The sequence below is a fragment of the Oryzias melastigma genome, linkage group LG20, assembly GCF_002922805.2.
Source record: "Oryzias melastigma strain HK-1 linkage group LG20, ASM292280v2, whole genome shotgun sequence".
Lineage (NCBI taxonomy): Eukaryota > Metazoa > Chordata > Actinopteri > Beloniformes > Adrianichthyidae > Oryzias > Oryzias melastigma.
The window spans coordinates 16,541,955-16,569,695 of record NC_050531.1 but is presented as its reverse complement, the minus strand read 5'-3'; the positions used below and the strand labels follow the sequence as shown (position 1 = coordinate 16,569,695).

The window sequence follows — 27,741 nt, the reverse complement described above, 5'->3', positions numbered from 1 at the left end:
CAATGAACAGCCACGCCGTCGGACGCTTAGCCAATGAACAGTCACGTCGTCAGGCACGTAGCCAATGAGAGGCTTTGCTCTCAGGAGCTAGGAGGTGAAGCTCGGTTGCGGTCCTCATGAGCTGAGTTATCGCCGTAAACCTGTTGCCTGTTTGAAAGCAGACGTGCTGTAAGTAACCGTGTTTTGTTTCAGTTTCTGTGGGGCTTTATTTGTATGGAACACGCATCGAAAACTCAAGCTCAGCTGCTTGCGGCCTCAGGAGTTGTGTGGCCTGATAGTGTCAGTGTGATATAGAAAACAGGAAATGGATCATACTGGACCGGAAGCAGGGCAGTCCCACGAAACAACATTGGTTAAATAAGCCAATATTTTTTATTTTAAGAAACCATACTAAATTTGTAAGTTAAAAAAAAAGTTTCTGTAGAACATTAAGCTATTCATTTAAGCTTCAAATTAAAATAATTTTAAACTGAACTGTTCAAGTAGCTAGTAGTAACTTCCCAAAGTTAAGCTTTATGGCAGATTTTAGGCATGGTCCAAGAAAAAAATGAGTTGTTACTTATTAAAATGTATATTTTAGTGTTTTTTTTTTCTTTTTGGCGATTTGATCTTTTCCCCACAACCAAAAGTATTTTTACTGTATATACTGGCAAATTCATTGCTTCAACCAAACTTAATTTGTGTATTTTGAATAGACTACAAATGCATTGAGTAGGTCAAAAGAAAAAAAGGGCAGAATAGCATGATTTCCTTCCAGGACTCATACATTTTTCCTTGGTTTTCAGGAACTTAAAATGGTCAAACGAATAAATCAAATATGATTCTACTAAGAATGTGATTTAGATCTTTAGTGAGATTTGAGCTTAGCCTGGTAGCCTAACCCATCAATGTTGACTGTTGCATATCCTTGAATAACTCATTTTTTTATTTTGTTTTTCCAAGAAGTCCTTGAATACATTTATCAGTTTAACTTTACAAGGACTAATGTGATATACCAAAGAAGTTGTTTTTATCCTCCTGAATCATTATTCAAAGGGCTCTGTGGGTTCTTTTTGTTGCATTACTTTAACAGTTACTGCAGCTTTCCCTCTCCTTTTCATTCAACCATCCCTTTGCTAATCAATTTTTTTTCCAAATGTCATTTGTGTTTGTGTAAAACCAATACAGGTTCACGCATCAGCATGCGTTCAGGAGTGTCATGACTCTTACACTTAAATATGATTTTTAAAAAAAGGGTACAGCACAAATTAAGAATAATTTAACAGCAAGGTGCATTTAAATAGAGGAAGGGTGGTTTAAATGAGTCATGGTTGCCATCCATGTCAAAACACAGAACCCACTCTTTACAGAGTTAAGGACCTGACAAAACTTTTTTATTCTGTGTTTTGGAATTGTTGCCCTGTCAATTTAAGTCCAATTCAAACCTGCAGAAGACCACTGACAAGTTTCACCTCCTCCCAGTCACACAAAGACCCCTTTTCCAGTATCGGGACATTGTGCAGATAACGAGTCATTATCAGAGAGATATGCAGGTTTTTGTACTTCTCTTCAACAGCATAAAAGCTACAGCAATCCCAACCCATAAAGCTGCTCGGATGAGAAGCTTTGTAAAATACGTGTCCTGATAAACAGAAACTCTCCAGAATTGATAAAATCAGGGCCAGGACACTACAGGTTCCTTGCTACATTTAATCTGTTCTTAGCTGCAGTCTGCAACAATTTGCCCACAAAAGATGCAGGACTTTGTTAGATTTTTTTTGTTTTTGTTTTGTTTTTGTCAGATCTGGCTGATAGAAGAGGTTACCAACCCATCTGCAGACACAAGTGGCTCAAACCAGTGAGAAAAAAACGATAGAAGACAGGAAGTAGTCTTGGAAGTGACCCAAAACTGCAAATACTTTATGTAAATACACAAATCCCACATTAATTTTGTGATAGATCACCAGTCGTTCATTTTACAAATATCTACTGAAACTATTTTATTATCATTACTTTCTACAAAATCCAAAGACTATAAACGTTGATCAATTACAGTGATCAAACTTAATTTAAAACCTATTAACTTACTTGAAAACTTTTTTTTTAAATCAACAAACTGCATTCTTATTTTGCACTTATCAACTAATTGATTGACTGGGGCTTAGTTCCTCCCCATGTGTCACCCGATCCCATAATGGGGCACTCCGCTCCGAGTTTTGCGGGCAGCCTCCTCTTCCGGCTCTGTGATTGGTCCTCTGTTTTGGTCAGGCCATGGCCCCAGCGGTGTGGGCGGTGCTACGGAGTGTGACCCGGCAGGGAGCCGCTGTGCTAAAATCAAACGGCTTCGACGGAGCTGCGCTGTTGAGGAGCAGGTGTGTCAACACCTTCACCAGAGATACATTCAGGTAACTCGAGAACCGGAATGGAACCTTAAATCATGTTGTTTTGTTTCCCGCTTAGACTGTTATGCTAGCTGAAGCGCACGAGGAACTACTGCTAGCTGATAGCTTCTGGTCCACGCCTCCTATATACATGCGTGTATGACCTTCTTTTTAAATCCAGACAAACTAGGAACAATCTGATCCATGTTTGGTGCCTGACCAGTCTTGACATAAACTTTTAACTCCTATCTTAGAGAATTCACTCCAGCTATCTGGAGTTTGTAAACGAGCTCTGTTAAAAAAAATGCAAATGCTTCTAAAGATTACATTCAGAAAAGCAGCACGACTTTCTACCATCAAGACCATGTCCTCTAGATCCAGCTTCTCCTGCTGAGTATCTGTATCAGGTGACTAGGTGTGATCACAATCAACTCTATCCTGATTAACTGATCACTCTGCTCCAGTCAGGTGCGACACCTGGGGTCAGCCTCCACCATGCCTGAGATAAACACAGACCACCTGGACGAGAAGCAGGTGCAGCTACTGTCAGAGATGTGTATCCTCATCGACGAGAACGACCAGAAGATCGGCGCTGACACCAAGAAGAACTGCCACCTCAACTCCAACATCGATAAAGGTTCCTCCCTCTCAATTTTATTTTTTAATTGCAACCTTGATCTGTTGGTAATGACATCTGTCCTTCAGGGTTACTGCACAGAGCTTTCAGCGTCTTCCTTTTCAACAGTGAAGAGAAGCTGCTCCTCCAGCAGAGATCTGACGCCAAAATCACCTTTCCAGGTCAGTAGTGAAGTCTAAAACACACAAATGCAGTTAAATATATTCAATGACACTCAATACTTGTGGACAGGATGTTTCACAAACACCTGCTGCAGTCATCCTCTGCACACAGACAGCGAGCTGGAGGAGAAGGATGCTCTGGGGGTGAGGAGAGCTGCTCAGAGGAGACTGGGAGCTGAGCTGGGTATCCCTCTGGAGCAGGTGGGTGGGGTTTATTCATTCATTCAGAAGAAGACTGTTATACATCAAGGTTAACCTGCTGTCTTTCATCAGGTAACTCCAGAAGAAATGACATATCTAACAAGAATTCACTACAAGGCCCAATCAGATGGTGTCTGGGGAGAACATGAGATAGACTACATACTCTTTGTACAGAAGGTTGTGTTTCTTATTCCTAAATATTAAGCTTTTTTATCTTATTTACCCTAAAATAAAAATTACACCCCTGTACATCTCCATAGGATGTTGATTTGAGTCCAGATCCCAATGAGATCAAGAGTCACTGCTATGTAAGCAAAGAAGAGCTGAAAGCCATGCTGGAGAAGGCCAAGCGCAAGGAGCTGGAGGTCACACCGTGGTTTAGCCTCATCGCTGACACTTTCCTCTTCAAGTGGTGGGACAACATGCACAACCTGAAGCAGTTCATGGATCACAACAACATCCATCGCATGTAACCACATCCAGACGATGGTGGTTATGTAGGGAAGCAGGGAATGTTGTTGGACATTGAGTCATCTAGTTAGTGTTGATTCACAAGACTAGAAATGTTCAGGAAATAACAGCTTCTTTCAGAGAATAGCTTATTTTTATATTTAAAAGACTCAGTACCTGATTGCAGGTCAGTACACAGAGCTGATGATGCCCTATATACAATGTTGACATTATTTTTTGTTGTCTTTGTACCTTCTGTATAATAAAGGATTTGATTGTGAACACTAAAAAAAATAAAATCAACATATTTGCTTGACTTAAAAGCTCAATACATTGGAGTTTTTCTCCAATTGGCATCATGACTACATGTGATATTTAGAGTCCCACTCTGATCATCTTTTGATCTATTGTAAAAGCCAGTGGTTCTTTTAAAACTATTAAGTTTTTAGCAAAAATCCAAAAACTTGTGTCGTTTTCTAGGAGTTTCTGCAGTGCGGTGGGAGTTCATTAGAAACTTGTCCCCGAGTTGTGGGTTGGACTGTTGGTGTGGAGCAACCCCGCCCCCCTTCCTCTCTGTTAGAGAGCAGGGAGCTTGTAGCCCATCTGGCGTATTTTTCACGTTACAAATGCGATCTTTTTCAAACTGCATTTTCTCATCTGATCCTCACTCACAATGATTTGAATAAATAATTACATAGAAGTGCAATTCTAAGCTTAATTTTCTTTATATATGTCTTCCATCATCAGACAAATTCCACAAGAACATGTTTTAACTGGAGTGAGTCTTTAGGTACGTCATGAATCAAGCTCTCCAGTAGGTGGCAGCAGTGATTTATTTTCACTACACTTCTAAAAATGAGGAAACAGTAGATTGTTGCTTTCAGAAAGTTGTATTTGATTAAAGCTCCAATATTAACTAATAATTAAACATTTAGTCAATCTGGCACTCAATTCCATTTGCACTGAAGATGAAGCATTTTATTTCTCTGGCTAAAATGCAGCCAACATTCAAACATGACAAGTTTTCAAATTCAAAATTTGAGAGTGCGAGCAGAATCAACACTGTAACCTGTAAATTCTCAGTTTTTAGCTGTAATACAAATAATAAAAAAACTTCTCAATAGTAAGTGGAAATGAAAACATGATAGTAGTTTTCCAGTTGTAATTCCTTGAGTGGGTTTGGCAATCTTTTTTTGTAACACAACAAAGACCTAAAATAAGATCTTAAATACATCTTATGTAAGAACATTAAAAACATGAAATGATATGTTGTAAAAAATAAAGTCCAGGCACCAAAAACAAACTACTTTTTCATTTGTATAAACAACATGAAGCCAGCATTTGTTTATCATTAATAGACAGAAAAACATGAATATTGTTTGGAAAAGAGGCAGAAAAATGAAATGTCAAAATTAGACGAGTAAAGCCAAAGCGTCCAACTAGAGTGGATATTTTCAAGCTAACATTCACCATAGAAGATCAAAGAATGTTTATACTTGCTAACTCACATGTTATATATAGAGGCTCCAAATACAGTTACATACTTTAATGTATATATGCTCTCAGTTACATAGTTGTATGTTATAGATGCATACAGCTGAGAATGTTGGTTTTTGAAGCTACAAGAGCTGAAACATTTCTGGAAAAAAAAGTATTTAAAAAAAATAAAAGTTGATACTTTTTATGTACCATTTACTATGGAAGTCTTCAATAAAGGAATGCTGTTTTTTTAATTCAAGCACTAAATATTAGCCATTAGGACAATAACAAGTTTGGATCTGCTTTGAAACAGATTCAGCAGAGAGGAGTGCTTACGAAGGAGATGTGCTGAGCGAGGATTAAACGCTGACGTGAGAAAAGAGATGTTTCCTCTTCTTGGTGTCACACGGTTCCTGCAGGGGTCGGTGCCGGTCTGGAGTTTGGAGGATGCAGCTTCATGGTGTTGAAGAAGCCCTCCAGCTGAGCGGGAACTTCAGCCAGCACAGTCTTTGCCAGCGCCTCAGGAGGAGACTTTAGGATAAAAACAGAAATGAAAAACTCTGCGCTTCACAATACATTTTAAATTAATTTCCTAAACTTGTTTCCTACCCTGTTTCTGGGATGTTTTTTTTAAGTCCCAATCATCTTTTGATCTATTCTAAAAGCATTCCATGTGGCCTTTTTATTATGATTGTGCAATTTTAAGCAAAAAAGAAAGAATCTGCTCTTGATTCACAACAATTTGAATGAAGAAATAGTCATGAATGCATTTTTAAGCCTTTAAGCTTAGCTTGCTTTTTATGTCATTATTTGTTCATGATAATGAGGTGTGTAACATACAAAAAATGCAACAACAACATGTTAAAACACCATTTTCATCAGAGTGGGTCTTTGACTCGTCTTGAATGCACTGCAGCAGCGTTCACAGCAGCTATATTTTTGCTTTGCAGGACAGTTTCGTCGAGAGCTGATTCAGCAGCACTGCAGACATTCGCCCATGAAGGCAATTTTCTGCACAAATCCATGAACTGCAGCATCCATGCATTTTTAAGAACCTTAAGTTAAGGGTTTTCTTCTTACACTACTATAAAGGAAGAGTTTTATTTTAAAGCATATTTATTTCTGTTGGTGCTGCAGTTGTTCCCATCTCTTAGCTCTGTAACCTACAATAAGAAAGAATAAAAGCAGAAGTGTTTCTTTAAATGAAGCCCATCATAATTTTGTGTTGCAGCGCGCTTATTATTAAGCTCACCCGTTCTAATATGAGGTGTTTGCTGCAGGAGAACATTGTGATTTTCTCTCTTCATCAAGTGTATTTTTGCTGTAAGTGATGACTGAGATCATTCTCATATAGAGAAGAGCCTAAGTCATTTTAAATGAAGCTTCACCTAAAACATCTTGACACACCCACCTCAAGGATGCATTTACATGATTCTTTTGCATCAATGCAAAAGTGAAAGTTGGTGTAAAGATGAATAACTTTAAGACGAGACAAATCAAGAACATCCTGTTTCAGAATGTAAGGAATGTTAGAATATCCTCCTGACAACCAGAGAAAAAATCTACCAAAAACTACAGTTCCCAGAACCCCACCCTTTCACATTTGATATCGAAAAACACCAAAGGTCTTCTGTATAAACCAAAAAAACGTTAGCTTAGCAGTGCAGTGTTTGGGAGATACTCAGGTTTAGGAATGTCATCTACAGAAAACACATTTCCATTGCTGGTAGTCAGGAGTCTATTTTTTAAAGTTTGAAACAGGTTTTTTTTTTTTGTTTTTGTGACACTTACATTTTTGAACTGTCTGAATGGCACAAACTGGACGATGTCCCGCATGGCCGTCTCGCCTGTAGCTGAACGCAGTTGGCCATTGTCTCCATCCAGAAACTCCATGGCTCCGAAATCAGCTCCTCCCACTCCGACGATGATGATGGACATGGGGAGGCGGGAGGCGTTGACGATGGCTCTGCGTGTGTCGTCCATGTCTGTGATGACTCCGTCAGTGATGATCAGCAGGACGAAGTATTGCTTCAGGAGGGCAGAATGACAACACAGGATGGAGGGCAACCACCAGTTACTGAGGTTTCACAATAAAGGGTTAAAATGCAGAAACACTTTTGAGACGAGACATTTAGTGGAGGAAGGATATTCTGATGAAATCTTAAAGTCAAAGTTGCACACAAAATTTTAGAAAACAAAAAATGAATTTATCTTTAGGAATACTTAGATTTAAGTAAATCCAGTTCTAGACTAGTTATAAAATCCCTTCAAAATAAAAGTGAACTCACCAGTGTGGCTGTCTGCTGCATGGCCTGATACGCTAAACCTGCTACATGGTTGATGATCGGTGAGAAGTTGGTGGGACCATAAAGTTTGATATTAGGCAAGCACATCCTGTAGGCCTCCACCACGCCTGCAATGCCTTCACACACAAACAAACAAACAGCAGAAATCAAAGTGTTATTAAAAGATGCTGCAGGAAACACATTATAAATAAACTTTATTCAAACTTGTAAATATACCTGCACAAAATGGATTAGATGGGTTGAAATTCAGGGGGAACTCGTGGGAAACCTGCCAGGACGGGGGAATCTGAGCTCCAAAGCCAAACGCTGGAAACATCTTATCACTACACACAGAAAAGAAATCACAGTAACAATAAGAACTAGAAAAAAAACTTCTTACTAGTCAATCAAGTGTTTATTTCTTAAGTGCATTAAATTATATACACATTTCTTATTGTTAACAGGTGGCTTGATGAGAGTAACTTCCAGATTTGATGCTGCTCAGGAATACATGTTTCTGTTCAGTCATTTCTGCACAACTAAGGCGAATTTGTCATTTAATTCCCTATAAAAAAAGCTGTTTCTTGACATAATATCAAACTAAAAAGATCATTTTGGGACTTTTTAAAAAGAGACTTTTTAAAACTTTATTTATGTTGAGTTTAGTGATTAAAAGTTTAGATTTTCAATGGAAAAAATAGCATGTTACTGAGACTCTGTTTTACAGTTTATCTCTAATCAGCCACATAGATGTTGTTAGATAATGCGAACATAAGAAAGTTTGCTTTATGATGTTCCACAATGTTTAGTTCCGTGTAACAGCAAAAGTAATGGAACAGATATTGCTTGGAGGACATGGTTTTTCTGAATGGAAAATCTGCATCAATTGTGTCCATTCTGCTCTCATGAGTCACGAGGACAAAGTCTAACCTTTTGTTCTGTTAGTTGCGTTAACAGGTAAATGAGTCACTTAAGCTGCTAGAGGGAAATCCAAAATGTCATTTTCCATCTCTTCATAAATCATTGTAGTCCCACCTGTCGTAGTCCTGGATGACATTTCCCACAGACCAGATAGCAGACAGGTATTCGTTAACACCCTGAGGACTGATGTAATGCAGAGACTGTGGAGACCTGGGGTCACCGTTAGAGCCTGTGAAGTCGATGGCAACCTGACAGCAAACGTGAGAATGAAAACACATCAGCATCAAATCAAGACTTTCAAAGGAAATGAAGCAAAAACTCAAAACTTACAGTAAAGTTGATTTGGCAGCCCCCCATTACGTAATCCAGGAATGTGTACTCCTTCACCACCTGGAGTACGAAGCCATGTTTTTATAACACAACTACAAAACACTGGGACATTGAAAGTGAGTAAAAACCCCACCTGGCACATCTTCACGCTCACAATTCCAGAGTTCTTGTAGCCTTTCTTCTTCTGCTTCTTTTTACTGTTGATGCATTCAAACTCCGCCTGTCGGAACACAATGGTTTATTTATAAAGTCTTCATAAAGACTTCTTGAAAACGTATTGGAAAGAAAAACGTTCTGACGCATCATGTTAAGATCTTCAGAAAATAGGTTTTACTTTGTTTTTTTAATTGGCAGGTAATAAAAAAAGAAACATCACACTCGTACCGGAGAGGACCGAGATGTCTCCTGGAGGCGTTTCATTGTCGTTTCAAAAGATCCAATTAAGTCATGTGATCCATCACTATCGTAGTCATAGCACTCCACCTGAGAAGAGAGGGAACGTCAGACTGCAGCTAATAACATCTACTACAATAAAAAAAAGTTTCTTCACTCAAACTTTAGAAGAAAAATAATGAAAATAGTTCTAACAGTGTTAATAACTATTTTGACTCTGCTTTCTGTTGGTCTGATGGCGTGCTTCTTCAGAACCGGACGACAGATTACACAAACATGCAGAAGTAAAAAGATGTTGGGAAAAAAGTCACACAAGAATCTACATTTCTAATGTTTCAGACAAATGTTTGAAAGCCAAAAATGTGTCTACAAGAAGAAAAAAAAAGACTTCTGTATCATCCCCATCTTGACACAGACTTCCAGAAAAAAGTGATGTTGTGATGAAAACAGACACACAGGCTGTGGAATTCTGGGAAACTCACGTGTCCAGCTTGGTGGAAAACTGCTTCCTTCCTGACATGTTTGCATCAAAAGTTAAAAAATAAACATTATGGCACTAATACTAAATGACTGAGGGGGCGATCTTTATTGTTTTAGGTGATAGTGTGACGTCCTGAGAATGGAAAGAAAAAAACTGGGTCTGTGTTGAAACCCTAAATGTGACTAAAGGTGTGAGCAGCAGTTTGATACTTACTTTTATAGGTTTCTCCATGTCTCCTCCACACAGAGACTGCAGGGGGATCCTGAAGGGCTTCCATGTTGGATTCAAGTTGTTCTTCACTACCTGGAATCATAGAAAGGATAAAATAATACACATCCATTTTAAATAGATGAAAGGAATTGGTCTTTTTGATGAGTAGATTTGCTCCAGAGGGATCGGTGTGATCAATAGATGCTCTAATCATGAAAGTGTCGACTTAGCAACTCAGAGAGGGAAGCTTTGTCATCTCAAGTTGCTGGAGTTGATCCAACTCTGATTTTCTGACGGCATGCGGCTAAAGAAAGAGGTCAGCGAAGTTTGCTGACAGATCAAGTTATTCCACTATTGGATTTATTCTTACATTGAAAAATATTATTATTTTGAGATGACAGCAGCAAGATTCACTGGGCTCACGTTGTGAAAGAGCTTTTCACACAGCCTGGATTACAGACTTTGTGCAGAACTTTCACTCTCCATCCACAACAAAAGGCAACATTATAAGCAGTTCTGAGAAGGTAAAATTTTTGAACAGTAAAAGTTTATGGAAATTATGCCACAACAGACGTACAGTAGTTAAAGTTAAAAGCACAGTGGCATGTTTTAGTCTGTCAGAAGGTAAAACCATTTGTAGTAAAAACTGAATTTTAAAGAGTAATTTACCCATTTACAGACATCAATAAAAGAGATGTGCCAAATTAATAAATTAAACTAAAATCTGAAATAACATCTGATTACAAAGTATAAAGTTCAGGAGTGTGTTTATGAGAATGACATATTTGTGAGGTCAGATTCTGTTGCAGAGGAAGTCTGTCAGAAATCTGAGCGCAAACTATCTTTCATGTCTTTATGGATCTTCTCTGTTCTATTGTGGAATAATTGTCAACAGGAAGGGACCAATTCCAAAATGTTCCCACAAGGCTGGAAGTACAAAAATCTCTGGAGCATTCAGAGCTCCTTTCATTGGAAGCAACAACCCCACACCATAACACTCCCTCCACCAAACTCCACACTTCTCTCAATGTAGCCAGAAAAATACTGCTCTTCTGCCAACTGCCAAACCCAGAGTTATCCATCAGATTGGCATGTTGAGAAGTGAGAGTATTTTGCATACCAAATAAGTGTAGGCACCCCAATCTACACAAATGACCCACCTCGCCCCCCACCTATTCGGTTTCACCCACATGAACCACAACCCTCATCTTAAAACTGAAACATGGAACTAGAAAACAGTAGCTATAACAGAAATGTCTGGAATGGCTCTACTTTACACTTCTAAAAAGATGCCATGAAACATTAACTCTGTCAGTATATTTACACTTCATGGCTGAGTAGCTTTAGTTCCCTGCTGCTTTCACATAAAGACATCACTGACACCTAACTGCAGAACAGTCAGCAACACAGAACCACACTGGACTTCTGAAAGGGGCCCAAACTTTGTTAAATGTTAGTATTAACAGTCTGTATGCCGAGACGATGACTCTATACATCAAGGATGTAGATGAAGAGCTACCACTTGTGCCAATATAATAAATCTGATCTACTTAATCTGGAAAAACATCAACCCAGTCAGTCAGCAACAGTGAAGGAAATGTAAACTCAGTCTGTCCATTTATATTCTGTGTCTGAGTGAAGTATGAAGATCCAACTGAAATACAAGCAGTGGTAAAGTCCATCCATCCATCCATCCATCCATCCATCCATCCATCCATCCATCCATCCATCCATCCATCCATCCATCCATCCTCTAAACCTGCTTGACTCCTTTTGTGGTTGCTGGAGCCTGTCCCAGAAAATGTTGAGTGAAGGCAGAGTACACCCTGAACGGCCCCAAACAATCTGCACACATCCATACATGCCTATGAACAATTTGGAACCATCAATTAACCATGTTTTTAGACCATGGGAGGAAGCTGGATACCCGGTGAAAACCCACATATGCACGAGGAGAACATGCAAACTCCGCAAGCAAAACCCAGCCAGGATTTGAACCAGAGCCTCCTGATTGTGAAGTGAGAGTGCTAACCACTACACCACAATGCAGCACAGTTGTAAAGTCATGACTGAGTTTTGCAAATTTTATTTGGTTGTAACTAATTTACTAGTCCTTACGTTACTATTCAAATTTTTTTATTTTTAATATTTTTTTCCCACACAACACTTTTAGTGAAACAAATATGTTTGAAAAGTATAAAATACATATAATTTTACAACAATAGACCCAATACCTAAAATTGGCATGATGTGTGCAGGAATAAAGATGTTTCTTTTCGAGATTCTGCACCTTTACAGACTTGTTTTCTCTTTAAAGACAGTCAAAGTCAAACTGGTTTCAGGAATTTGAACAAGTTTGAGACACATAGAGAGAATCAAATGTTTGGGCATTTTCATCCTTAATAGCAGTAGAGTTGTAACCGGATTACCTCTGTCCTGTGTGCCAGTTGCCATGTACTCTCCGTCTGCTTGTAAAACTCCAAATATGGGTCAGACTTCCCAAACAAGTCCTGAGTATGACAACAAATGATTAGCTACATGGAGTACAAAGCATTTAACGCCTTAAAGAACTTAAAACTGAATCATTTGTACCTTGTTATCCAGCTTCCTCGCCTCTACCTCAAAGTTTACCACCCTGTTGTCGCTTATTTCCTCTGCACAAACCTAAAACCAAAAAAATAAGGGTAATTAATCAACATTGGATAAATCAGAATAAAAATATAGTTTCTTGCTCACTTACTGTAATGGTTCCTTTGCCTGCTGGTTTATTGTTCTTCAGGACAAGCGGTCGGGTCAGTTTCTTGCTAGATACGACCTAAAGAGTAACAATAAAATAAAATAAAATAAAGACTTAAAAATAAATTATAGAAAAACTGCAAAGAAAGTAAAAAAAAAATTAAACATTTAAAAAAAGGAGGATTTATACATTTTATTTTTTACACACTTTATTTTTATTGATAGATAAATAGTTAGAAGAGTGTCAAAGAACAAGGTAAACATCTAAAGGCCCGAAAGAAAAAAAAAACAAAGCCCAACTCAATAGAATAGCAGAATAACTCAGCCTTTAAGCAAAAATGCAACTTAAACCAACATAAGCACAGCAGTGTCAACAAATGAGGTCATATTACTCACTGGGTTTATCAGCAAGAGTTTATCAGATCTTTAAAATGGAAAAAATAGTCTCATTTTCCAGCAGAGCAAGTTTCTGACCTCTATTGAAACATTTCTACCCTTACTGTAGAAGTGTTAGAAAACCAAACTGACCTGGCCCAGCGTGCACTCCAGTTCTCCCAGGAAGTCATCATCACTCAAGTCAATGGTCTTGTTGTCAATGTCATAAATTCCAAACTTCAGTTTCTGAACTACTTCGAAGAAGTAATCGATGACAAACTTTTTGGAAAACCTTGGACTGAGGCAGTTCTGCACTTGTTCGGAGCGTCCAACCTATTAGGAAGAATATTACTTTAAGTTAATCGGAAATACGGTGTGGAAAAAAACTTTAACACATTTGATCATCAGAAAGTTATTAATTTTGTTTATTAAAATGAATAATAGTTATTGCAAATTAACTTAAAAAGCCACACTAAAATTTAGATGTATTTTTATAAAAGTAAAAATAGCAGAGGAAACAATTTGACTCAAAAACAGACATATATCACATTATTGAACTTTTGCAAAAATAAAAGCATTGCATGAAATGCTAGACAACATGAGATGTGGTCGACATGCTGACCTCGTACCACCGGGAGTCTGCGCCGCTCATCAGAAGGACACACAGAGGGTCAGACTTGGAGCCGATGTCTTTGTCCATCAGATGATCGCAGGACACACTGAGCTCCACCTTGGTGACACACTGAGCAGCCATGGTCCACAGCTAAGCGGCTAAAAACAACCAGAAGCGGAGGGATACACCCTACTCTTAATGCAAAACTGAAAAACCGTGTCACAGATTCTATTAACATTTCACAACGATACATTGAGGTCTTTTAACCCTTAAAATAAAATTTAAAATGCGAACCAAATGGGGTTACGTCATTAAAAGTTGCTAATATGTCAATTTCTTTATACGTCAGAGGGGGGAATCAAACCGCGGACAGTTTTGCTGTTTAGGGTGTGTATTACGTTGTGATAGGACAGTAGTTGACTTAAACTAGAACCTCAGTGAGTAAACACTTCTATTCAAGGCAGCAAAGCTAGCAAGTAGCTCAGAATTCGATGGATAACACAACGCTAAGCTAACCGGATAATAGTACTAAAGTGACCATTTACCTGGCTCGCGGGGTTACAACTTCAAGCTAATTAGCGCGAAGTTTTGCTGAAACAATTATACTAGTAGTAGTAAAAACGCTTACCTTTAAACAGAGTTAGCGAGGGAAGAAAAGCCCCTTCACTGACGGGAGCTGTCAATAAGTGACCTGGCTGAAAGATTAACGTATGATAGGGTGGGGGGTTGGCTTGAAGTGTTTGGTTCACGCGCTGAAACTTCCTAAAAAGATGTGTGTCAAGGGGGAGGAGTCAAAAGTACAGTCGTCATTCTGTTTTTTTTACGACACTAGAACGGTTGACATTCATTCAAGATTGCTAGAATCCAAAAATAATTGCTTAATAAATATAATCCTCTGTTTGACTAAATTTAATATACACAAATATAAATATATGAAGAATCCCCTAAAACTTAGAATATTTATAAACGAATTCAAGTTATATTTGGAAATTATTGAAGCTCATAAGAAACCAAAAATAAAAACAATATATAATAGACTAAAAACTCCCCTTGCATATCTATAATTAAGTGATCTTGTATTGTTTGTCTCACTTTTGCTCAGATTTATTTTATTAATATTATAATTTTATTTATTTTTTATTGATTCTGTTATTGTTGCTTAATGCTGCAATTGCCCCCTCAGATTATAATCATGTAAAAACTCGGTTATATGGTTTCAAGCCATGTTTTGTTCTGTAGTGTGTAGTTGTTCAATAATAATAAAAAAAATGCTTTAACATATTCCTCTATTTTATCAGAACAGATTATTAAAAACAAAAGAAACTTAGTTTTATCTTATTTGCTTCAGGACAACACTTAGTTTCAGTACATTTCAGTGACCATAATCAACTAGTTAGTTTTAAGAATTAAATATGTACTGATAAAATCTATCAAATGTAAAAAAAAAGAAGAAAGAAAAACACTAAACTTTAGGACAAAATGTTGCGTAATACTGTATATATTTTACAACAACGGTTTTCTGCAAAGTGAAGTAGAAGTTAAAAGGACCTTTGGAAGGGAGGCATCTATTTTTTCCTGCCATTCTTGAGGAGGACAACTTGAGATAAGATAAATGAGCAAATGGACAAAAAAAAAAAAAGTTTCAAAGTTTGTTCTATCGAAGCAAGACCCTTAACAAAAAACCAAAAACATTAACCTGACCACAACGTGCTACTAGGTAACTAAGAAAACAGTAAAGTTAAGATTTTTGTGTTGTTTCTGTGCAGACTAATAAATAAAAACATTTAGAACCTTCTTTTACTCTCTGCACTGGTTATCTTTTATTTTATGTAACGTTTATTAATAATTATATGCAGGGATTTCCTATATTAAATGACAGGAGTTCACAGTCTTTACAGTGTGTAATAAGCCCTTATATTTTGTTATGAACACAATAACTGTTAAAATACATAAACTGACAAAGATCTTAATTATAATAAATCTTTTTTTATTGTTGGGGTAAAGCAGGTGGGTCAAATATAATAAAATATATACATACATGTCTGACATCATATGGCATATAGGAACAAATGAAACAAAAATAACAGTTGGATATTATCTTGCATAGATTAGATCATATGTGTAAAATGCAGGTAAAATCACCATAAGTGTGAAGTGCATACAATAGTTCTATTAAGACAAAGTGAACTTTTTTCTACAGTGTAAACAAATTATGTACAATAGAGAATAATGTGAATAATGCTAATACATTTTAACCACTTTAAGAGGTTCTTGAGGCTAAAAACAGAACACTTGCATGGTTGAGCTTAATCACAAGGAACGCTAAATTTGAAAACAAAACTATATTTTGTAAGTGTAAATTCCTTTTAAGTTCTGAGCATTTAACAATCCAGCATGAGTGGATTTGTTCTGTAAACATTTGGAAAACCTGTACTTGAAACGTGTTCCTGGATTCTTTGTTTGCCCTTTTAATCACTAAAACCACCAGAAGTGAGTTTGGTAACATGTTAGCGCTGCTGTAGATATTTACAAGAAAAACTCAAAAAGTGCTCTCCTCTTTCTGTGTACATGTTTTGTGTTTGTATTTGACATGAAATGGTTTTTAATAGCTGCTTCAGTTCTTAAAAAAATAAAAACACTAGGATTTCAAAAAGGTTTACTAAAAATGAGCAAGAACGTAAAAATAAAAAATAAATTGATATTTTTGAACAATTCTGGCACTTGGGTCACATCAAATAAATGCACAATTCACAGTGAGCGGCTGTGAAAAACATGTAGTAGAAACTAGGGAGTGTCTTCAACAAGATGTCTTGATATTTGGATTAACAAAGTTTAAAAAAATCCTACATTTAGGCTAATGCTACTTGCTAACATGGCCATAAAGGTGGAAGAAACAAGAACATCATGCACAGATTTAGAGGTTAAAGTAGGCGGACTTGGAGATGAATATTTGGCCTGTCAAACCCCGATGGGAGGGGGTGCTGATGGAGGCACGTCAGAGAGAGGTGAGTCGCCGTGAGGAGGCCTCAACTTCATTTTGTTGAAGAAGTCCGCCACCTGACCTGGGACTTCTGCCAACACGCACTGAGCAAGCGCTTCCTGAGGAGACTGGTAGAAAAAGAAAGAAAGAAAAGTGTATTTGTTTTATTTGAATGAAAACCTTCAAGAATGGATGATCTTGAAAAAAGGAAATAAAAAGGAGCAACTCAGGGATGTCCAAACTGTTTTTGGCTGAGGGTCATTGGGGCTATCCAGCCGTACAGTTTTGAGCCAGATTCTAGCTCAGAAGAGGGAAACAAAGAATCTATTTGTCTACAAGTGGACGCATCAGAATGGAGTAGAGTAGGCCCACCCAACGTATTTATGTCACAAATACGCCATTTTTTTTCGTCTGCTCTTGAGTATCAACGATTAGAATAAAAAAATACTCAATAATTATATTTTAGGCCTAACATTCTTTAAAAAGAGAAAAATCTTACGGGCCAAATCGCCAAAAACACAATGGTCAATCCCTCTTTAAAGTTTTCGTGTTTTGAGGTTGTACTACTAATTTCTAATTAGGTCAACATCACATTAAAAAAAATGGGATGAATATCAGTATAATTTCTTTTAGATTTTTAGCAGCAGACTTGTCAAATTGTCATCTGGCAGCAGATGCCCCCCAGGCTGTAATTTGGACACCCCTGGAACTAACTGCAGAAGCATCATGCCATCTTAAAAACTTAATAAGACTAAACAGAGGTTAGTGGCCAAGCTGCAAAATGTTTATTGAAATAATAAGAAATTAATTTATTTATTTTTGCAGGATCTAAACCACAGATTGTACATGATAACTGGACTAAGTAGCCCCTCCCCCTTGCCATTCAAAACAGGAAGTACCTGCTGGCTCCAAGAAGCCAAAATTCCATAGACTTCTATTGAGAAATAAACAGCTATTACTATGTTATTATATTTGTCAGAATAACAATTCTTGCTCTGATACCTTTTTTAACATGATCTTGATAATCCAAATTTTTATTCATGATATTTTCTCTTTAATGCAAGTAATTGAAGTTATAAACTGACCAATCCGATGCCTCAGTAAGAATATGTGGCCTCAGGTCGAACGTTCAAAATGTTGGACAGATTTCAGATCAGTCACTGCTTAAGGAGAATGTCTGGTTCTTATATGGCATCCATATTGTGCTAAAATTACTAGATTTGGTTGGAGTCAGAAGTAAATCGTTTTCTTTGGGTGACATCACACTCACTCGGTCCAGTTCTCATATGTAATCAATGATCTAAATTCTCAGAAAGCGCGAACAGAAGACGAGGCGTAGAGTGATTTATCGGGGTTTCGTACATTTCTAAGAAGGGCTGGGGTCTCTGGGGGGGTTCAGTTCAAATAAATTGAAGAAGGAGGCCACTTGGTCAGGCAATTCTGCCAGAACACTTTGTGCAAGGGCTGGAGTGCCTGCCTGAAATTAGATGTGCAACATTTAAGTGAAGGCGATGTCTCCCGCAGTTTCTGCTGAGGCTCATGAACGGCGGCGGCTTACGTTCTGAAACTGTCTGAACGGGACAAACTGCACGATGTCACGCATGGCAGCCTCGCCGGTGGCCGACCGCAGGAGTCCATCGTCTCCATCCAGGAACTCCATGGCACTGAAGTCGGCTCCTCCCACTCCGACTATGATGATGGACATGGGCAGACGGGAAGCGTTGACGATGGCGGCGCGTGTCTCGTCCATGTCTGTGATGACTCCGTCAGTGATGATGAGAAGGACAAAGTATTGCTAAAAAATATAATATTAATAATTAGGAGGAATAAACCTAACTAACAAATTCTTTAGTCCCTTAAACCAAAAAAAGTAATTTTAAAAAGTGTCAAAATCCAAGCAACTCACAGATGCAGTTTGCTGCTGCATGGCTTGTCTCGCAAACTGGGCGACATGGTTGATGATGGGGGAGAAGTTTGTGGGGCCGTAAAGCTTGACCTGAGGCAAACACTGCTGGTAGGCTGCAATCACACCTTCCACCCCTGGAAAACACACAAAGAATGTCACTGTAAAACATAAGCAAATACAGTCAGAGATCCAATAGAAAATAGTCTGGTGTTCATTCCAGGGTGTAGATACAGGCTGCATTACCTGCACAGAAGGGATTTGATGGATTGAAGTTGATGGGAAACTCGTGGCTGACCTGCAGTCACAAACAGCTGTTAATCTAGAGCTTACATGTAAGGGATGCTGATCTGGGGATGAGCTCCGAAATGAAACAGACAACAAAGATGACAGTAAATGATGGTGGCTGAGGCAGTTACCTGCCAGCTAGGAGGCAGCTTGGCACCAAAACCAAATGCAGGGAACATCTTGTCGCTATGCAAAGAAAGTGAGTCAAGGTAGAAGCTTATTAGGACCACTTAAAAACAAAATCTGAAGCATTTCTGAAAAAATATGGTTTATCAGAAATCCTCATTTAGAAACACTTTAGCGTGTGCTAAAAGGGTAACAGTATAAAGTCTGAATAAAAAGAAGTCCAATGAGCTAAAATTTCAAAAAGTAGAATTAAAAACAGCAAAGAATGTTTACAGCACATTCCTGTAGAAAAAAAACAAAGAAATCAGGGGTACCTGTCATAATCCTGGATGACATTACCCACAGACCAGATGGCTGCCAGGTACTCATTGTAGCCTTGAGGGTTGATGTAGTGCAGAGAAGTGGGTAGTGTGGGGTTGCCATTGGAGCCTGTGAAATCAATAGCAATCTGTCCGCAGCAGGAGATCAAAAATATTAAAAAGCATAACCAAAAAAAGATTTTTTCAGAATGATTTCAAAGAAAAAAGATGCACTTGAGTGTGTTTTACTTACAGTGAAGTTAATCTGGCAGCCTCCCATGATGTAATCCAGAAAAGAGTACTCCTTTATGATCTGCAACACCAAAGGTTGTCAAGAAACTAGATGAACTAAGTGTGTGCCATAAGACGGAAGCTGAAAACGGTCTGCCCTGCTTTTTTTTTATCGTTTCCTGGAGATAATGAGATATCTCGTTATCACAAAAAAAACCGAACTTTGTTTTCTCGAGAAAACAAGATAATCAATTACGAAGAAGGAAGCGTCCCGCACTCCCTTTCCCACACAGAGATGCCGAGACTTCATCTGTTTTCAGTTTCTTTATTTTGTGGTTAACAAGGAAAACAGCAGAAGAACAATCCTCAAAAGTTGTTTTTAGTCTATTTTCTTTTATTATTTACTTATTTATTACTCCTCAAATGCCTTCATTCAGTCTCATGCACCCGCCCTCCTCCCTTTATTTCCCCCAAACCTCCAAACAGGCTGATTGACAGATCACAGCGCCGATGAGAATCTGCGCATGATGCGTTCAATGAACTCCGGACATTAGCAGACCCAAACACCCACTTGGCCCAACTCAATCTGAAACTTTGCTTTTGTCATTTTTATATAATCCTCAGCTAAACAAAGCAGTTTTTCAGAAAAAATGCTGACGCTATTTAATCTGATAAACTGTTTTGCTGCCAATGTCTTGAGGTCAGTAAACGCACCATTCTGAAACCCTCAGCAATCCGGGTTCTGTCAATCTGTCAATGTTTGTTGGTGGCTTGGGGGTAAATTAAGGCAGGGGCTGGTGAATGAGACTAAATTAAGACCTTTAAAGAGCATAGATCCACTAATAAATAAAACAAACTAAAAATAACTTTTGTGGAGTGCTTTTAAACAGGTGAAGTGTTGGTGTTTCCATGCGGGAAAGGAAGAGGGGGACGCATCATTCTTCGTTCTTGATTATCTCGTTATAACAAGAAAACGATAATTAAAAAAAGAAGGGCAGGCCTTTTCAGCTTCCGTACCATACAGCCATCACGCTATTGTGCAATAATTATATAAGCATTCCTGCTATTGTTACTCAGTCTATAAGGTTTCTGGTTCAAGAAGCAGCTTATGAGTCACGCCCAGTTTCCATCATGTTGAAATGAATTGTTTGCTTTTTTTACTGCTGGTTAAATACATTACATTTAAGCTGCAGGTGGCATTGTATAACCCACCTGCCCTTCCCACCCCCACTTCTGCCCATGCGACCGTAGTCAGAGCTGCACGAGACAAATTCATGAAAAACAAAACAACTTTTTCTGTTGTTTCTCTTTTTCGGTTTCCTGATGGTGACGAACAGGTCGATGAAATTTTTAGAAGAATCGACAAAAGTACATTTTTGGATTTTCTTTGGCAACTGAGGTTATTATTATTTTTTTTTTTTGGTAACAACACCCACATCCATAATGTGTTAATGCTATGTCATATTGTTTCATTTAGCTTGAGCCAACAACTGAAATTGTGCAAGAAACTGGGGAACGCTACTTTTGAGGACTCACTATGCTAAAACATTTAAAAATCTACACGAAAAAGATCAAAAGCCCAAGGAAGATTTTTATTTGTAAAAGGAGCTTAAGGTGATTTAGTTCCTTTTCCTTTAGTTTCTTCCTGAGGTCAAAGGTCAACATTACTTTGGTTGTGGTTGTAGACTTGCGGGTCATATAAATACCTTGCATTGTTTGATGACAATGATCCCAGAATTTTTGTATCCTTTTTTCTTTTGCTTCTTCTTGCTGTTGATACACTCAAACTCGGCCTAGAAAAGGGACATAAAAGCCACAGACATCAGGAAATACAAAATACGTCAGTATTTTTGTACATCTATAAACCATAAACTCACTGCGAACGTTTCTGTGGCCTGCTGGATTTGGCAGAGCGTAGCCTGAAAGGATCCGATGAAGTCATGAGAGCCGCTGTTGTTGTGGTCATAGCAGTCAACCTGACAGTGACACGGAGACGACGGGGGAGACACGGGGTCAGCAGGAGAAAAATGAAAGCTTCATCTTGATTTGGAGTTATGAGCACTTCAAAACCAAATTTTCAGATGACAGTGGCTGAGACAAAAGCATGCTATGGGGGTGAAAAGCCTCAAGTGTGGCATCTCCACAGAGAAACGTCTACCAGAAACACACACAAGCCGTCCGAACTGGTTAGTGGGATGAGCTCTGATAGGCTGCATGTTTGAGGTAGGATGACACCTTTATGTGGAGAGAGAAGGATGAAGACGAAGAGCTCTGCACACAGGAAACTGCTAAAAGCTACAAGATAACAGCTAAAAAAGCTCATGGATAAACTAGAGTGAAACTGGCCCATTGGTTACATGAACTCTGAACACAAAACTGATATTTATTTGGCATTTTGCAACAGTATGTGTAGTTTTTTTCCTCCATAAACTGATATAAAATTACAGCTTTAATAGTCGTTTTTAAAGTTTTTGCATAAACCTAAGAACTTTGAACCATATCTGGTGACAAAGCAGTTAATACAAAATCTGATTGGTTAACCAAAGGCCCAGTTTCCTGAGAGTTGTGTGTTTTCCTTCGACACAGAGATGCGTCCAGGACTTTGGCCTGTCCTTTATTCATGGAGACACTGCATCCCCAACGTGATGTGCATTTGCTTCGTCGACAGTCAACTCACTTTTGGTGCTTCTGTTCCTGACAAGTTTGCTTCAACGAGGTTAGAGGATGGGAGCAGAAAACGACACACATAAACTAACATTTTTTTGTTATTATTATTCATGGAAAGATGATCAGAGGCTTTGAAATGCAAAAATGTGAGGGGGAAAAATAGGAACTATCATGACTTTTAGTGTTCCCACCGACAACATCAGGAAACTATAATGTTTGTAACTGCATTTGCGAAATTGCAACTTTTCTCTCAAAATAAGAAGTGTTCAACATACCTTTATGGATTTTTCCACGTCTCCTCCACACAGTGACTGCATTGGGATCCTGAATGGTTTCCAAATGGGGTTTAAAGTGTTTTTCACAACCTGAACAATGAAAAAAAATATTTACAAAAAGCTTTTTTTTTTTTTTTGCTTTTCATCTGTAAATGATCCTTCTAACAACTAGAGATGAATAAAGCTGTAAAACTTTAGAAAACTTAGACAGAGTCATTCTTTTAGGTTTAGACTGAAAATGAAACTGTTAGACCAGCAAAAAAAACCTGAAGAGTCAGCATCTAATTCTGAACTATACAAAACTAAAGAATAATGCTGCCAAAGCAGCTGCAAGATTACAATGTAAACACTGGGACAAATATCTCTTGTAATCTTTAATTTAAAACAAGAAAATATTAAAGAAACTCAGGTAGTAGCTTCATGGTCGGGGCCTCCCTGCTCCAGACAGAATAGTTTTTTTTTTTTTTAAGAAGGGTACACTATATCTTGGTGTAGTGGTTAGCACTCTCGCCTCACAGTGAGAAGGCCCTGGTTTGAATCCCAGCTGCGTTGGTTCTATGTGGAGTTTGCATGTTCTCCTCATGCGTGTGTGGGTTTTCTCTGGCTTCACAGTCCAAAAACATGCTGCATGGTTTCATTGATGATTTTGAAATTGTCCCTAAGTGACCCTACTGAATGGTACATCCAAGGTGTAACACTCAGCAGCTGGGATAGGCTCCAGCAACCCAGTGACTACAAAAAGGATTGAACGAGTTTAGAGAACAGATGCATTGATGGATGAGAGATTACGATGATTCACTCAACCTGGAGTGATATACTGAACCATCAATGAGTGCAGCTCTATTTATCATTTATCAAATTGTCTCTGCTGCTCTTACTAAAAGCAGCTCTGCATTTGCTTTGACACTACTAATGCTCACAATACCCAATAACGCTCCTGATCCAACGTGGCGCAGTACCTCTGTCCTGTGAGCTAGCTGCCATCCAGTTCCTGTCTCCTTGAAAAATTCCAGAAACGGGTCAGATTTGCCAAAAAAATCCTGCAAGAATATGAGAAACTTGTTAAAACAAAAGAATTATTGATCCCCAAGTCCAAATCTGTGAATATCTTGCTATGTTTTGTGCGCCTCCTGGACAAACTGCTGCAGTTTTCTGCTACATAAAATGCTGTGATCCACTCATGACAGTCAGACTTCTAGTAGGACATTTATTTAAAATAATAAGTTTGAAATATATAGAGATGTTCAATAATAAAGTAAATATCCTATCCCTGATTGGGGTTATTGTAGTTTAACAAATTGCTTTTGAAAACTTGCAACTGAAAATTGATTTTAAAAAATGACATAAATCAATTGTACTGTTATATTAAATAAAGATTTTAAGACCTTTTTGTCCAGTTTTCTAGCTTCCATTTCAAACGCCACCACCCTGTTGTCTGTTTTCTCCTCTGCAAAGATCTGGAAAACATCAAACAAAAGGGTTTATTATAATCTAGCAGGTAAAGCTTCACTTAATGTGTTGCATCACAGCTTTGAACTCACAGTGATGCTTCCTTTCCCTGCAGGCGTCTTGTCTCTCTTTAAGAGTGGCCTTGTTATATGCCTTGAAGACACAATCTGAAAGAAAAGATGCCTCAGGTCCAGCTGGACAGAACTGATAAAAGCACGTCTTAGCTAAAAACTTCCTCTAAGAGCATAAGCAGCCTAACCTGCCCCAGGGTGCATTCCAGTTGTCCTAGAAAGTCAGAGGTCTGCAAATTGCAGTTTTCCGAGTCGATGTCGTGGACTTCAAACCTCAGCTTCTGCACCATCTCAAAGTAGTAATCCAGGGTGATGCTTTTGGAGAATTTAGGATTGAGGCAGTTCATGATCTTCTCTGTTCGCCCAATCTAGGACACATTTTACCACCAAAAAAATAAAAATGAAAAGAAATAGAACTTGAAGGTTGAGAGATTTTTCACCTTCATGATGTCTCTTACCTCTGACCAGTAGGATCCTGAGGTGTTCATATAAACCACACACATGGGGTCGGACTTGGAGAACGCATCCATGTCGAGCAGATTGTCACATGAAATAGTTAGAGCCACTTTGGTCACGCAGTCTGTGGCCCTGGAGCCTGGGGCTTCAACTACAGCCATGGTGGTTTGTGGAGCAAACTCCCAACAGCTAATAACAAGAACAAAGGTGAACGGGAGAAAGAAAAGAGTGTTTGCTGCTTTGAATCATTGAAAACACAAGAAATGCGGTCTTTCCTCATCACATTTTAAATAAATACACTATTGATAAACAGAATTATATGCTGTAAATGAGTCTATTCCTGGTACTTCCTAAATTGCAGTCAAAGTGGCTGTGGTGTTAAACACAGATTTTTCTTTAATTTTTATCAAGGTAAAAAATCTTTTTTTGTTGTTTGTTTATTTTTTTAATTTTTTTTTTTAGAAAAAAGTTAATTTGTGGAACAGAGGAGGGTATAAGAAAAAAACTGGTCTGGTAATAGAATGAATGAAAACACGATATGCACACGAGTGTTAACTCTTCAAATCAGTCTTTTAGACTGATGTCAACTTAAGATTTGAAACATTAATGCCTTAAAAAGGTTTAAATCCTTAATCTTCCTGTGCTTCACTCTCCTGTGGGGTTCCACAGGGCTCTATTTTTTAAGCTTCTTCAATTATATGTTACATTTCCTACTGGTATTCATACTAACTTGTAGTTTTGAGAAAAAAAAAAAGTATTTTCCATCTTGTTTTGACAAAAAAAAAAAGATTCATGCTAAACATAAACAAATGGTCTATACACTAGCTATAGGTGGATCACAAATTGAATTATAAATTATTAAAGACCATTCCAATCAAAAATGACATGTTTTTACATGTTGTTGTGGCATTTTTCTGATGATGGAGGACATATACATATAAAGAAAGTTAGGCTTGAAATTGCATTCCTGAGTATTTCTTCATTCAAATTGTTGTGAATGAGGAACAAATGAAAAAATGCTGTTTGAAAGGAATCGTATCTGTGACATAGAAAATATGCTTGAGTTGAAACAAAGCTTCCTGTTCTGCGCCATTCTGATGCATTCACCTGTAGGTGATTAGATCCCCTTACGGCTACGTGGAAACTGATTCAAATCTGTATAGTAGTATAGCTCTGATATTGCTTTCCATTTTTGTTGCACCACTAATGCTAAGTTGGGGGTGTAAGTTAGTGTAAGTTAGTTAATTTCTAGCTTTTATTAGAGTGTAATAAGCCACAACATCTGCTTATTCTTCTTTTTTATTTATTTTACAATGCATCAATTTACTTTTCTCTGCCACTTCTTCTTCATGTCATAGTTATTCTTACATTATTTTTTTTAATGCAGTTATTGTTTTTTACTGTAGTTTCTATATCAGTATGTTCAATGCAGATGGTGATTGCTGCTTTCTTTTTCAGCATAAGGCCAAACTACAGCTCACAAATTCTCACTTCCTGTCTTGACTTTCCTTTCACTGCCTTTTCCACTCAGACTCATCCAGTCGCTGCTTCTCTGCTCCTAAACAGTGGCTAAAGAGAAACTCCTTCCCTCTTCAGGCACTCTCTAAGAACCACGTTACACAATCTGAGTAAAACTCTCCAGGAGCCCCTTCATCATCATCATCAGCCCATGTGTCTGCCAGCACTGCCTACCAACTTTCCACTCATCATCCACTTTCCCTCTAATTCCTTAGCTTTCCCCCACTTTATATGCTTCCATTTAGTAACTATTTCTTAAATTCTAGGATTATGTCCATCTTTTGTCATTCTCCCTTTTATTTGACTGAAATGCAAAAAAAAATTACTGTGTTTTCCCCATTTCTAAAAGACCAACACCTTCAGGAGGTGAAATGGGATGTTAATAGTTAACTTTACTATATTCATTAATGATGTTGCGTCTCCAGCCTGGTTACATGAAGCATTACGACAACCTTGTAAACACTGAGATGTTACTCGCTACGGTGGCTGTCAATAAACAAACAAGCAACATATATGAATCGAAAAATGAAAAAAGGCAAATCTAATTTCGTCTTCGTTTCAGTAGTATTTAATATATTTGATCTGGCTAGCAATTTTTTACACATAACACGTATTTTATTTAGCGTACAACGTTTGTGTATTTTTAACGGCCAATGTCTTACAAAAATGAATTCGAATAGATTTTTCCCCTTGTTGTATTAATAAATACCTTCTTTCTGGTGTTGTCTCTTCGTGGACAGCAGAGTAACAGTAAAACTAACATTCGGGATCGCTAGCTCTAAAGGGCGGGGCCGACAGCAGCGGAAACTTCTTCGGCTTTTTACCTCTGGAGTTTATATCAAACCTTAATGTGATCTGCTGCCACCTTCTGGACTTATATGGTTACTGCAGCATTTTTAAAATATGCTTTTAAAAGCCCCCTTTTAATGTAAAAATATAAATTTTTTATATGAATATTTCATGAATATTGTTTTATAAATGTTTATTATGCACAAATTAGGTTTTTGTACATATAAAATAAGATGCACTTATTGAGCCAAAACAAGGTGGCTTTTTATTGTATTAGATACAAAAAAATTATGTATATAAAAACTATTGGCACCATTTTTGCTAAATAATATAATTAATTGAAATTAAGAATAGAGAGAACATAAAAAGCAATGCGCAAGTTGGAGTACTGCCAGTCTAGTATGAACAAAATGAAAGTTGGTGGTTTACAAGTGGATAATATACATACAGGTGAACTACAATAAGTACAATTTCTTGTATTTCAGACCAGCTTAGACACATTTTTTTTAACTTTTTGCGACAAAGGTTTTCTTTCACTGTTTATTTGCCAGTAATCTTTTGCCTAATCCTTATACATCTGTAATAAATTGCATTGGTTTAGCATAAATTGTACAAGTAAAAAGAAGAAGAAGCAAAATGCTATGCAATGAGGAACTATGTCATATTTTGCTGTTGAACAAATGTGTAACCACTCTGTCATGTTGGAAGACTAGAAATTAACCTAAATTGGAGCCGGCCGCCCATTTATTCACATGATTTCAAACAACTACCTGTTTTTTCATATTATAATGTGCAGATAGAAAGTAAAATCCATACTCAATTTGGCTGAGATCTGATTATTAACTCAGCCATTGCAGAATATTCCACTTCTTTTTTTTTTTGTTTTTTTTTTTGTTTTACAAAACCTCTTAGTTACTCTATCAGTGTGTTTTGGACCACCGTCCATCTGTACTGTGAACTAATGCTGTCCAGTCAACTTTGTTGCATTTGGCTGAATATGAACAGAACGTATTTCCTATTCACTTCCGAATTCCCTCATCTGCTTCTGCCTTTTTTC

At 37.8% G+C, this 27,741-nt stretch overlaps 3 protein-coding genes across 8 annotated transcripts; 1 reads left to right on the top strand and 2 right to left on the bottom strand.

Moving 5' to 3' along the window:
* The first annotated feature begins 35 nt into the window (after positions 1 to 35).
* idi1 (isopentenyl-diphosphate delta isomerase 1) lies at positions 36 to 4,138 on the top strand. 3 transcript variants are annotated; one of them, XM_024279868.2, is made up of 8 exons: positions 67 to 168; positions 1,782 to 1,903; positions 2,248 to 2,384; positions 2,825 to 2,997; positions 3,066 to 3,158; positions 3,229 to 3,359; positions 3,432 to 3,536; positions 3,620 to 4,125. In XM_024279868.2, exons 3-8 carry the CDS (start codon positions 2,251 to 2,253, stop codon positions 3,830 to 3,832), a joined length of 849 nt encoding a protein of 282 aa, XP_024135636.1. In that variant the 5' UTR covers positions 67 to 168; positions 1,782 to 1,903; positions 2,248 to 2,250; the 3' UTR covers positions 3,833 to 4,125. The 3 variants fall into 3 exon arrangements, with proteins under 3 accessions (XP_024135634.1, XP_024135636.1, XP_036073391.1); XM_024279866.2 differs by lacking the exon at positions 1,782 to 1,903 and having other exon boundaries at positions 36 to 168; XM_036217498.1 differs by lacking the exons at positions 67 to 168; positions 1,782 to 1,903 and having other exon boundaries at positions 2,261 to 2,384; positions 2,829 to 2,997; positions 3,620 to 4,138.
* LOC112151155 (copine-3) lies at positions 3,035 to 15,453 on the bottom strand. Of its 3 annotated transcripts, XR_002920086.2 has the most exons (16): positions 14,261 to 15,453; positions 13,642 to 13,790; positions 13,173 to 13,352; positions 12,649 to 12,723; positions 12,501 to 12,572; positions 12,338 to 12,418; positions 9,912 to 10,001; positions 9,209 to 9,307; positions 8,958 to 9,044; positions 8,825 to 8,884; positions 8,609 to 8,742; positions 7,811 to 7,917; positions 7,577 to 7,710; positions 7,080 to 7,316; positions 5,625 to 5,819; positions 3,035 to 3,172 (listed from the first exon to the last, which is right to left on the bottom strand). XR_002920086.2 is itself a non-coding variant. In XM_024279864.2 (15 exons), exons 2-15 carry the CDS (start codon positions 13,771 to 13,773, stop codon positions 5,691 to 5,693), a joined length of 1,617 nt encoding a protein of 538 aa, XP_024135632.1. In that variant the 5' UTR covers positions 13,774 to 13,821; positions 14,261 to 15,453; the 3' UTR covers positions 4,625 to 5,690. The 3 variants fall into 3 exon arrangements, 2 of the variants coding, with proteins under 2 accessions (XP_024135632.1, XP_024135631.1); XM_024279864.2 differs by lacking the exon at positions 3,035 to 3,172 and having other exon boundaries at positions 4,625 to 5,819; positions 13,642 to 13,821; XM_024279863.2 differs by lacking the exon at positions 3,035 to 3,172 and having other exon boundaries at positions 4,625 to 5,819; positions 14,261 to 15,452.
* Positions 15,454 to 15,598: 145 nt separating this feature from the next.
* On the bottom strand, positions 15,599 to 26,746 carry LOC112151159 (copine-3). 2 transcript variants are annotated; one of them, XM_024279870.2, is made up of 17 exons: positions 26,605 to 26,746; positions 24,380 to 24,566; positions 24,110 to 24,289; positions 23,943 to 24,017; positions 23,787 to 23,858; positions 23,361 to 23,441; positions 22,402 to 22,491; positions 21,337 to 21,435; positions 21,166 to 21,252; positions 19,482 to 19,541; positions 19,244 to 19,377; positions 18,935 to 18,989; positions 18,762 to 18,813; positions 18,519 to 18,652; positions 18,171 to 18,407; positions 17,975 to 18,089; positions 16,604 to 16,740 (listed from the first exon to the last, which is right to left on the bottom strand). In XM_024279870.2, exons 2-16 carry the CDS (start codon positions 24,536 to 24,538, stop codon positions 17,979 to 17,981), a joined length of 1,626 nt encoding a protein of 541 aa, XP_024135638.1. In that variant the 5' UTR covers positions 24,539 to 24,566; positions 26,605 to 26,746; the 3' UTR covers positions 16,604 to 16,740; positions 17,975 to 17,978. The 2 variants fall into 2 exon arrangements, with proteins under 2 accessions (XP_024135637.1, XP_024135638.1); XM_024279869.2 differs by lacking the exon at positions 17,975 to 18,089 and having other exon boundaries at positions 15,599 to 16,740; positions 26,605 to 26,745.
* Positions 26,747 to 27,741: the final 995 nt, after the last annotated feature.

Excerpts from the sequence above, each read along its gene's own strand:
- idi1 (XM_024279866.2), top strand. The coding sequence starts at position 2,251 with ATGGCCCCAGCGGTGTGGGCGGTGCTACGGAGTGTGACCCGGCAGGGA. Across the intron at positions 2,998-3,065 it reads CAACTCCAACATCGATAAAG|GGTTACTGCACAGAGCTTTC; the intron begins GTTCCTCCCTCT and ends TCTGTCCTTCAG. Across the intron at positions 3,537-3,619 it reads ACATACTCTTTGTACAGAAG|GATGTTGATTTGAGTCCAGA; the intron begins GTTGTGTTTCTT and ends ACATCTCCATAG.
- LOC112151155 (XM_024279864.2), bottom strand. The coding sequence starts at position 13,773 with ATGGCTGCTCAGTGTGTCACCAAGGTGGAGCTCAGTGTGTCCTGCGAT. Across the intron at positions 13,353-13,641 it reads CAGACTCCCGGTGGTACGAG|GTTGGACGCTCCGAACAAGT; the intron begins GTCAGCATGTCG and ends TCTTCCTAATAG. Across the intron at positions 5,820-7,079 it reads CATTCAGACAGTTCAAAAAT|TCTCCTCCTGAGGCGCTGGC; the intron begins GTAAGTGTCACA and ends TTTATCCTAAAG.
- LOC112151159 (XM_024279869.2), bottom strand. The coding sequence starts at position 24,538 with ATGGCTGTAGTTGAAGCCCCAGGCTCCAGGGCCACAGACTGCGTGACC. Across the intron at positions 24,290-24,379 it reads CAGGATCCTACTGGTCAGAG|ATTGGGCGAACAGAGAAGAT; the intron begins GTAAGAGACATC and ends AATGTGTCCTAG. Across the intron at positions 19,378-19,481 it reads GCTGCCAGATTAACTTCACT|ATTGCTATTGATTTCACAGG; the intron begins GTAAGTAAAACA and ends TGCTGCGGACAG.